The 12,218-nt window shown below is 41.7% G+C and overlaps 1 protein-coding gene across 1 annotated transcript in view; it reads left to right on the top strand.

Moving 5' to 3' along the window:
• The window catches only part of LOC126266799 (follistatin-related protein 5-like), a 719,134-nt gene that overhangs the window by 464,538 nt on the left and 242,378 nt on the right, over window positions 1-12,218 (top strand). The window contains exon 4 of the mRNA XM_049971343.1: window positions 11,551-11,778. Coding sequence (XP_049827300.1) covers window positions 11,551-11,778 — 228 coding nt within the window. The remainder of the gene's footprint in view (window positions 1-11,550; window positions 11,779-12,218) is intronic.

Genomic DNA, 12,218 nt, shown 5'->3' with positions numbered 1-12,218 from the left:
GCGTTTCATTGGCAGGACACTTAGAAGATGCAACAAGTCCACTAAAGAGACAGCTCACACTACACTCGTTCGTCCTCTGTTACAATATTGCTGCGCGGTGTGCGATCTTTACCAGGTGGGATTGACAGAGGACATGGAAAGGGTGCAAAAAAGGGCAGCTCGTTTTGTATTATCACGTTATAGGGGAGAGAGTGTGGCAGATATGATACGCGAGTTGAGATGGAAGTCATTAAAGCAAAGACGTTTCTCTTCGCGGCGAGATCTATTTACGAAATTTCAGTCACCAACTTTCTCCTCCGAATGCGAAAATATTTTGTTGAGCCCATCCTACATAGGTAGAAATGATCATCAAAATAAAATAAGAGAAATCAGAGCTCTAACAGAAAGGTTTAGGTGTTCGTTTTCCCCGCGCGCTGTTCGGGAGTGCAATGGTAGAGAGATAGTATGATTGTGGTTCGATGAACCCTCTGCCAAGCACTTAAATGTGAATTGCAGAGTAATCATGTAAATGTAGTTGTAGAATCTGCCAGGAACTTTCTATGCTTTTATGACATGGTGGGTCTTTTCCATTACTTATTTTCTAGCTAGCTACATAGTCAACGAAACCGATATGAATGGTGGTGAAGATTCTAAACAACTCCTTTACTGACACTGAAATTTGCCGTTAAGTAAGCACTATAAAGTTCCTTAAGGGAGTTTGTTCTTCATAGTTTTTTCCAAGTACAGTAATAATGTGAAATGGGTCATATTCTTGGTTTCACATCCTTTGTCCTCGCTAACCCCTTTCAAGTGTTTAGGCGCATTTAAATGAATGTGTCTTGACTGGGTTGCGCGACTAAAGAAAATAATGTGTATCTTCAGCTATGTCAGGCATACATGATGTACAAAAAATCGTAGACAGGGATTAGTGATCACAAGGTCATTGTAGCTAGGGTCAATACTATTTCTTCCAAATCCATCAGAAACAAACGCAAAATAATTTTATTTAAAAAAGCGGATAAAGTGCCACTAGAAGCCTTCCTAAAAGACAACTTCCATTCCTTCCGAACTGACTTTGCGAATGTAGACGAGATGTGGCTCAAATTCAAAGATATAGTAGCAACAGCAATTGAGATATTCATATCTCATAAATTGGTAAGAGATGGAACGGATCCCCCGTGGTACACAAAAAAGGTCCGAACGCTGTTGCACAGGCAACGGAAAAAGTATGCGAAGTTCAGAAGAACGCGAAATCCCGAAGATGGGCAAAAATTTACAGACGCGCGAAATTTGGCACGTTCTTCGATGCGAGATGCCTTTATAGGTTCCACAACGAAACATTGACTCGAAATTTGGTAGAAAATCCGAAGAAATTCTGGTCGTATGTAAAGTACACAAGCGGCAAGACGCAGTCAATACCTTCGCTGCGCAGTGCCGATGGTACTGTTATCGACGACTGTGCCGCTAAAGCGGAGTTATTGAACGCAGTTTTCCGAAATTCCTTCACCAGGGAAGACGAATGGAATATTCCAGAATTTGAAACACGAACATCTGCTAGCATGAGTTTCTTAGAAGTAGATACCTTAGGGGTTGCGAAGCAACTCAAATCGCTTGATATGGGCAAGTCTTCAGGTCCAGATTGTATACCGATTAGGTTCCTTTCAGATTACGCTGATACTATAGCTCCCTACTTAGCACTCATATACAACCGCTCGCTCACCGATAGATCTGTACCTACAGATTGGAAAATTGCGCAGGTTGCACCAGTGTTCAAGAAGGGTAGTAGGAGTAATCCATTTAACTACAGACCTATGTCATTGACGTCGGTTTGCAGTAGGGTCTTGGAGCATATACTGTATTCAAACATTATGAATCACCTCGAAGGGAACGATCTATTGACACGTAATCAGCATGGCTTCAGAAAACATCGCTCTTGTGCAACGCAGCTAGCTCTTTGTTCGCACGAAGTAATGGCCGCTATCGACAGGGGATCTCAAATTGATTCCGTATTTCTAGATTTCCGGAAAACTTTTGACACCGTTCCTCATAAGCGACTTCTAATCAAGCTGCGGAGCTATGGGGTATCGTCTCAGTTGTGCGACTGGATTCGTGATTTCCTGTCAGGAAGGTCGCAGTTCGTAGTAATAGACGGCAAATCATCGAGTAAAACTGAAGTGATATCAGGTGTTCCCCAGGGAAGCGTCCTGGGACATCTACTGCTCCTGATCTATATAAATGACCTGGGTGACAATCTGAGCAGTTCTCTTAGACTGTTCGCAGATGATGCTGTAATTTACCGTAAGGTCATCCGAAGACCAGTATCAGTTGCAAAGCGATTTAGAAAAGATTGCTGTATGGTGTGTCAGGTGGCAGTTGACGCTAAATAACGAAAAGTGTGAGATGATCCACATGAGTTCCAAAAGAAATCCGTTGGAATTCAATTACTCGATAAATAGTACAATTCTCAAGGCTGTCAATTCAACTAAGTACCTGGGTGTTAAAATTACGAACAACTTCAGTTGGAAGGACCACATAGATAATATTGTCGGGAAGGCGAGCCAAAGGTTGCGTTTCATTGGCAGGACACTTAGAAGATGCAACAAGTCCACTAAAGAGACAGCTTACACTACACTCGTTCGTCCTCTCTCAGAATATTGCTGCGCAGTGTGGGATCCTTACCAGGTGGGATTGACGGAGGACATCGAAAGGGTGCAAAAAAAGGCAGCTCGTTTTGTATTATCACGTTATAGGGGAGAGAGTGTGGCAGATATGATACACGAGTTGGGATGGAAGTCATTAAAGCATAGACGTTTTTTGTCGCGGCGAGACCGTTTTACGAAATTTCAGTCACCAACTTTCTCTTCCGAATGCGAAAATATTTTGTTGAGCCCAACCTACATAGGTAGGAATGATCATCAAAATAAAATAAGAGAAATCAGAGCTCGAACAGAAAGGTTTAGGTGTTCGTTTTTCCCGCTCGCTGTTCGGGAGTGGAATAGTAGAGAGATAGTATGATTGTGGTTCGATGAACCCTCTGCCAAGAACTTAAATGTGAATTGCAAAGTAGTCATGTAGATGTAGATGTTGCAGACCATTATGAAGTGTTCCTTTTTTAATATTATTGTTTACATTATGAATTTGTCAGCACAAAATGATTAACATATAACCAAAGATGAATCTAAATTATCCTTCCATAAAAAAAATCATGTAGTAGGACTACAGCCATAGTTTTAAAACCACCTTAGTAATTGGTATGTGGCGCGACAGCTATGAGTTAGGTGGTGGGGTTCTAAGGGGCTAGATTAGCTGGTAAACATATAATACTTTAAAACACATTTACTATAGATAACATTTCCAGATGGTAAACATAATCTTAATTACGCCTTCAACTGATCACGTCCACAATGTACTTAAACAAGCACGCATTACAGAAGATAGCTCAATCGTAACTTGTGATTTAAACCTTGAAACGCACAATTAACTTCTAGAAAATTACTGTGGCTGCAAGCGAAAGAGTCCTTACAATGACAGACTTTTCTAGTGGCCAAAGCAAAATTGCGAGGCCCTAACAACGTTAAAAACAAGTTAAAATCTTAGAGTGCACGTTGTCTCATGAATAACAGTAATAACAGACTCAGGCAACACGCCCAGAGCCACCTGACATCGGATGAGGGAATAATTACACATAACGGTAGCAAGGGACCACAAGTGCATGACATACATAACGCTCATCAGTCATCAGTTAAAGCTCTAGGATTTATAAGCAAATTCATTAAGTTACCAGGAACACATGAAGAAATATAAACACGGACTCAGAACAAGTGAACACACACAGTTTGAAAGGAACCCCTTCTGATTTCCAGAAATGACCAAAGTTTAGCAACTGTTTTGCTGGTTAGATAGGATAACTATCTAAATTTATAAACGGCTGCGACCAATGTCTTAGGCAATTACGTAATTATTTACCCACTGTGAGAATCCTAATCACAAAACTTGCCCACACTTAGTACACTTCAATTATTTCACAAGTATCACGACATATTTTACAGGCCAGATAATTACACTCAGCTCGTCCCTAGACTCTCAACCGTTGCAACAGGTGGAAAGGACCATCTTGCCTCACAGTGGAATAAATGTATTAACTATGACGGCGATTACTTTCGAAGTAATAAGCAGTATACTTACTTTTTCCCATCTGTCTCTTTTTCATTTCACTGCCTCTTATATTAATCATCATATTCTATAAATCTTCTTTCTCTGTGGAAGAATGGCCTCAGACCACCTTGGAAGCTTTGCATGATATCCGAGAAGAGTAGGAAAACAAATGGAATCTTTGTTTTAATGCAGATCAACTGAGGAAGAATAGTTCTTGTTCGAGGGATTATCATAAAACGGTGAAAATAAGTGGAGCACCTCACTCCATACAGTTGCAGCAGCTTTTAGGCATAGCTTCGTTGCGCACGGAGGCGCTGTGTGATGTATAACTACCTGATGTGACACTGAAGCACAGTAGTCACACAACAGTACATTGCAGAGGTTCCGATTGTTAGCGAAGTTGAGTGCTGACTCAGGGACTACAATAGCTTGAGCGTGCTGCGCAGGGCGCTTTCTCCGGCCTCCCCCAGAAGTTCGTAATGCACTTCGTCAATGACGTCATAGAAAAGCCGGTTTCTGGGACTAACGAGGAAGAGCCTGCATAATGACGTCCCGGCAGCCGGCTAGCGGAAGTCATTCAAGGGCTGCGGCGCTTCCAGGGATTTCCAAGTTCAGGCGGGGGAATACGCTCCAGTGGCTCTGTTGGTAATGGAAACGACAGGAGCCAGGAAACATTTTCAGGTAACTCGGCTGTGTGTAGACTTTTAATAAATATGTTGATGTAGAGAACTATTTAGCTACGTCAGAGTTATCTCGTTCTGTTTATAATTTGCTGGTGTCATTTCGCTAAACCAGATATAATTTTACTGCATGATCTTCACTAATAAGCCGTTCAACTGCGAATACGTTATCATGTTGCCAGATGAACTCCTTGACAATTGAGTACCTTCATTAATCAAAAAACTGTAATTTTTATTGGTAACACTTTAATTTCATTTGATCCAATTACAAACCATTTAAAAACATTCACCCATATCAGGGTGCACTGAGCATCGCAGAACTGTATGATGTAAGCAGCAGACGGTGGTCACAACGCCACGTAATGATTATGACATGATTTTCACGTTTTCGAAGACGTGCATTGTTTTTAAATACCAGACACCACCGCGACCTTTTACAATGCTCATGCGTTTATGTTCTAATATTGCCACTTTCCCTTGTCATTGTTCTATGAGTATCCTCAGTAAGATTCCAATGAGCTAGCCATTTTATTCGTGATGTACCAGGCTGTTAATTGAAAATGTATTTTTGAAGAGCTACACTGTAGATTTGTGAAACGACCAATAGTGATCTGGATTTCACTGTACCCCAATCAGCTAAACATAACTTTACGACCGCTATTATTGTCAGAATTTACTAGATAAATGAATTTTTGAGGTGTTCTTAGTTTTCTAAGATACAAAAAATCTGAATTTCTTTTATTTGACGCTGAAAGATAATTAAGAAACATTTATGTATGGAAAATGTAATGAATTGTTTCCTGAATGTCGAATATTACAGTTTTTCTGGTAAAACTGTGATGATAACAGGGAAACGTCTAAGGACTGTACTCTCTTCTACAACTACAAGATAAAGTAATTAATTTGAAACAGCGCATGCTACAACACTCCCATGAGAGATAGTCTGAAGAATTTGCGTCTTATTAATGTGATATGTAATTTACAAGTAGTTGGAATTTATTTATTAGCAAAAAACGCCGTAAATCCTCAAAGAAAATTTCTGTAAATACTAAGATTCGCATTTCAAGCTGTAATGTGTTACGAAGGAAAACACCACCTGATAAGGGGTAAAACTGTAAAAACGTTAATAACAAACGCATCAGTTCAAATGCCAATGAGGCCATAAATGTCATCTGAACACACGAGAACAGTACCTTCAGAGGTAAAAAACACATTCTGGTATCAAACATTTCCTAAAATCTCAAAAGAAAGAAAGAAAATGGTTCAACATCCCTTCGAGGACGAGTTTATGTCTGACACACTGTAAACTCTATAGGCTAACGAGAGGAAGAGAATCAACTGGCACTGTTCTGAAGAAGTGTACTGGAATTCACGTCATGCCTTTAATCACAGGAAACATAAATCCAAACGGTCCTACAGGGTTACAGTTTATTACATTACGGAATGAAATATTCACTCTACAGCGGAGAGTGAGCTGGCTGATGCGGCACTTTCTGGCAGGTTAAATCTGTTTGATGCACCGATACTCCAACTCGGGAACGCGGGCAAGTGCTCTGTTACCGACCGAGCTACCCTAGCACGACTTACGACCCGTCTTCACCGCCCTATTTCCGCCAGCACCTCGTCTCCTGCCTTATAAACTTCACAGAAGTTCTCCTGCGGAACTTGCAAGACGAGTACTTCTGGAAGAAAGGATATGCGAAGATGTGGACTAGCCACCGGCTCGGAGATGTTTCGAGAATGAAATTTTAGAGCACTTCCCTTGGACGCCAAAGGTTCCCAGCTCGGATCGCGATCCAGTACACGGTTTTAATCTGCCAGGAAGTTTCAGCTTAGTTCCTTAACCACTGCGCCAACTCTCGTGGTAACCACCGAATATATAGTACTGAATTGTCAACAGAGTTTCTACGGCGGAAAATGAAGTGGAAACATACAAAATAATCTGCCGCTCAAAGTAGCAAAACTTAATCCGAAAGGTGAACTACTACCTCTAGCAGCAGTCCGCACAGCATGATCGCCAAATACAGAATGGTCCTGGATCTACCACTTACACGACATTGTAAGCATTTAGCTTGCTTGCGAAAGTCACAGTGCACGCTAAACACAGAAAATGGATCACCATTTAAAATGTACATAATTTAAAAATACAACGTTTACATCAAATTGAAGGTCTTTCTCTCCCGGTCATTTCCCAGACTATATACATTACTCTACGTCTAATGCTTTATGGATTTTTGCACATATGCTTAGGATAAATGACCAAAAATTGTTGTTGAAACAAGATTAAGATATTGTTGGCCTATTCAGTAGACTTGTTGGTTTGGGCTCTGTTCTATGGTGGCATCAAATATTACATTTAAACTACGACTTTCAAGTGCCAAGTGTCTTTAACAAAAACTAAATTTAATAAACAATTAAATAAACTGGAAATCACCTAAAAACCTAGACAAATGATGTATGGGGACGCAGAGAAAGGTACAAGGGAAGCCAGGCAGTGTTCATGTTCTGCGTGGGCATGGAAAATACCATGGTCTTCCACCTTTATAACAGGAAAAAGATACAAATGCATATAATAATTCAATAAATGAAATATTTATAGATGTGCGACTCTTAGTGATGGTAGCTAGCCGGCCGGTGTGGCAATGCGGTTCTAGGCGCCTCAGTCTGGAACCGCGTGACCACTACGGTCGTAGGTTCGAATCCTGCCTCGGGCATGGATGTGTGTGATGGCCTTAGGTTAGTTAGATTTAAGTAGTTCTAAGTTCTAGGGGACTGATGACCACAGATGTTAAGTCTCATAGTGCTCAGAGCCATTTTTGATTATAGCTAGTGTCCTGCCTACCATTTAATGCTTTGTTTGTATAGCTCAACTGTTATTAATTTTTAATGATTTTTATAAAAGTATACATTCCTTTCACATTATAACTGCTGTAGATCTTATGACATACATGCTGTCAATGACTCAACGCATGCACATTACTGCAGTGATAAGACTGATGCGTGTGGTTTCGCTATATGTCGGAACTATGAATTATTGTTTCATTTTAAAGTAACCCCAGTCCACCATATTGTGACTGCAGCCATATTTAGCGCCAACTACCGCAGCCGGCTTGGCCAACTAGCCTCCCGTCAAACGTCCCATCTCAATCAAATCAAGAAGTATGCACCAATGCACAGAGATTTGTATAACTTCGGTCAGCTGATAACTCGCCAGTATATGCGTCATGATACACACCTCCACTTAATGTCGCATTTAGGTTCCTAACTGGCACATTAAGAGGCACCAAAACTGAATTATTAAATATAGTACGTAATATACATATCATACGTGTCAGATCATAATGCAAACTATGTTGTGATGGGGTATGATGCAGCATGAACTTCATATTATATGACATAATATGAACGCAATAAACATTTCATAAAATATCGAAAGACATGAGTACATTAAATGTTAGAGGAAAAACACAAACAATCCGGTATTAAGAAAAGAAACAAAATGCATTATAACATGTTCTTTTGTTCTGTTGCGCTTATTTTAAATGTACTGAATACTGAGCACGTACCATAACAACAATTTTCAATGAATCGCAGTTGCCCCAGTTATTCTGCCCTGGTGTCAACTTTTCAGTACGTCGATTCACTGTGTTTTCGCATGTTTATGCTACATAATAATGATGTTCTGACATCGATTTCCAATGCTGTTCGTGCTCCAAATGCCCCTGTCGATTTGAATGGCTCTAGCAATCACATACTGCGAGCTTATTTATGTAGCTTCGCAACAACTACCATCATGGCAGTGGTTAGCTTTTGAAATACGAGTACGGTAAAGTTATCAATAATAAATTTCTGTAGTGAATCGCTATAGGTAGTACTCCGAATGCATTCCCCGCTGGAATCGATTAATATACAAGTCACAGTAGCAAAGTACACTGATTAAACGTTTTGCAAAATAAACTTGATTTAGTGCGAAATTTGTCCCAATATTACTTCCACACTTCCACAAGAAAATATAGATATCACGTTAACAGGGTTCGTTAGACTTGGTACGCTACAACATTTTATTAACAACTATTAATTTTGCATAATCCCAGAACTTTAAAATGTCCGAACTGTCTCTCATCCACAGATGGGTTGCAGAAAATAAATCATAGTGTACACAGATAGTAACACTTAATTGTTTGCTTATGAATTGTTTCCTTGTGAATTTTACACAGCACAGTTCTCCAGAAAATCTTAAGTACCCTTACATTATATATAAAACCCCTCCATAATAAGATATAAGATAACCGAAAACTACTCCAAATGAAACTGACATGTAAAAATTTTAACTCACAATTGCATAGAAATAAATATTACTTTTACATACAAAAAACAATATCAGTCGAGTTATGCACACGATTATTATGCCAAATGTTTTCGCCACATCAAATGTCGGAAAGAGATTCGTTTATTTTTCATTGTAACTGTCACTGGTTCTATTTGTTTATAAACTGTTTCATTTGAAGCTACTCTGCGAACTCCGTCTTTTTGGTATTTTTATTTATACGTGTCCTGACAATTCTTCTTTCTTTTTGAGTAATCTGTCTATTGCTACGTGATGGTTGTTTTAAATATAGTTTCACTGGCATATGTCATTTGTGCCTGTGTGAATACTTTGTAGTGTTTCAGTTTTGTGACTATTGACAGGCATTTTTAGTTATATGCTTTCTTGATAACATGATGTGTCTTAATGAATTTACCTATTTCATTCCGCTATGTGTGTTATAATTTCATCCAAATATTTAAACTACTCAACAGTTTTTATGTCGAGTTCTCCATTTCTAAATAGTTTGCCAGTGGCTGTTCCGTTAGCATTATTTCTGTTTTTTTTTCTAAAGTAGTTTAAGTTCAATACTCTGTGTTATTTCCAGCAATTATTGTGTTTGTTGTTTGGTTCCTTGGATGTTGCTGGCGAGAAGATGGGGTCATCACCAAAACCTACGCAGTTCAACTTTGTGTCGTCTTTTTATGTTCCAATCTTAATGTTATTTAGGATGTACTTGTACCATTCCCTCGCTACGTATCCAAGGGCACAATTAAAAAGCAGTGGTGAAAGGCCATCTCCCTACCTTAAACCAGTTTTTAGCAAGAATGATTCAGAAAGTTACCCTCTGAACTTAATTTTCGAATCTGTATGTGTTAAGGTATGCTGTGTTTGTTTAATTAATTTTGGGTGGGGTCCGAAATGTCTCAAAATTTTTGACGGTTAGGGTGTATGAACAAAATCATACGCTTTCTAGAAATCTATCAGTGTACACGACTGGCCATTAAAATTGCTACACCACGAAGATGACGTACTACAGACGTGAAATTTAACCGACAGGAAGAAGATGCTGTAATTTAGCTTTTCAGAGCTTTCACACAAGGTTGGCGCCGCGACATTACTGCTCGCGTTTGTAGAGATCCAATGACTTAAGCAGAATATGGAATCGGAAGGTTCAGAAGGGTAATGCGGACCACCGTGCTGGATCCCAACGGCCACATATGACTAGCAGTCGAGATGACAGGCATCTTATCCGCATGGCTCTGACGAATCGTGCAGCCACGTCTCGATCCATGAGTCAACAGATGGGGACCTTTGCAAGACAACAACCATCTGCACGAACAGTTCGACGACGTTTGCAGCAGCATGGAGTATCAGCTCGGATACCGTGGCTGCAGTTACACTCGACCCTGCATCACAGATAGGAGCGCTTGCGATGGTGTACTCAACGACGAAGGTAAAAGTACGAATGGGAAAACGTCATTTTTTCGTATGAATCCAGGTTCTGTTTACAGTATCATGATGGTCGCATCCGTGTTTGGCGAACGCACATTGGAAGCGTGTATTCGTCATCGCCATACTGTACTGGCGTATCAGCCGGCGTGATGGTATGGGGTGCAATTGGTTACACGTCTCGGTCACCTCTTGTTAGCAATGACTTTGAACAGTAGACGTTACATTTCAGATGTGTCGCGACCCGTGGCTCTACCCTTCATTCGATCCCTGCGAAACCCTACATTTCAGCAGGATACTGCACTACCGCATGTTGCAAGTCATGTACGGGCCTTCCTTGATACAGAAAAATGTTCGACTACTGCTGCCCTGGACAGCACATTCTCCAGATCTCTCACCAACTGAAAACGTCTGGTCAATGGTGGCCGAGCAACTGACTCGTCACAATAGGCCAGTCACTACTCTTAATGAAGTGTGGTATCGTGTTGAAGTTGCATAGGCAGCTGTACCTGTAGAAGCTCTGTTTGACTGAATTCCCAGGCGTATCAAGGCCGTTATTACCGCCAGAGGTGGTTGTTCTGGGTACTGATTTCTCAGGATCTATGCACCCAAATTGCGAGAAAATGTAATCACATGTCAGTTCTAGTATTGTGTATTGTCCAATGTATACCCGTTTATCATCTGATTTCTTCTTAGTGTAGGAATTTTAATGGCCAGCAGTGTAATCGATAGAGGGTGGTCCCGTTTGCGGTAATAAGCCATGATTCTTTCAGAGTAATTATTTGTTCGGCACAGCTTCTGAATGTAGTAGAGGATTTTTATCTGAGGCTCGCCGTTAATACCTTCAATTTTTCCTTTCCAATTTTGCGTTTGTTCTCGCTGTACACCACGTACCTTTTACCCGAATCGCGTCTCTTGAATTGCGGACGACACGGTAGTGGGCGAGAGGGTGAAGTGAGGTGCCGGTGGTGTCTGCAGACCCGTGCCTGGGCGTGGTGTGCGGCGCGGGCCGCGAGTGCCGCCTGGACGGCGTCGGCGCCTCCGCGGTGTGCCAGTGCCGGCGGCGCTGCCCCAGGAGCCGCCGAGGCAGCGCGCACGCCGTCTGCGGCACCGACGGCCGCCGCTACGCCTCCCACTGCCACCTGCACCGCGCCGCCTGCCTGCAGCGCCGGCACGTCGCCGTCGATCACGACACGCCCTGCACAGGTCAGTGTCCGTGCTCTTCTTCTCGTTCACGGGCTCCCCACTTGAGTGTATCGTGTCAGCACACTTGTCGAAGGAGGAGGGTGAGATTAGTGGTTAACGTACCGTCGGCGAAGAGGTCATTAGAGACGGAGCACAAGCTAGGATTAGGGAAGGATATGAAAGGGATTCGGCCGTGCCCTATCGAAGGAACCATCTCGGCATTTGCCTGAAGCGCGTAGGGAAGTCACGGGAAACGTAAATCAGGATGGCCGGACGCGGATTTGAAACATCGTCCTCCTCAATGAAAGTCCAGTGTGCTAACTACCGCCCGCATCTCGTGGTCGTGCGGTAGCGTTCTCGCTTCCCACGCCCGGGTTCCCGGGTTAGATTCCCGGCGGGGCCAGGGATTTTCTCTGCCTCGTGGTGGCTGGGCGTTGTGTGATGTCCTTAGGTTAGTTAGG

Source organism: Schistocerca gregaria, chromosome 1 (assembly GCF_023897955.1).
Source record: "Schistocerca gregaria isolate iqSchGreg1 chromosome 1, iqSchGreg1.2, whole genome shotgun sequence".
Classification (NCBI taxonomy): Eukaryota; Metazoa; Arthropoda; class Insecta; order Orthoptera; family Acrididae; genus Schistocerca; species Schistocerca gregaria.
This window is presented reverse-complemented; position numbering and strand designations above follow the sequence as displayed.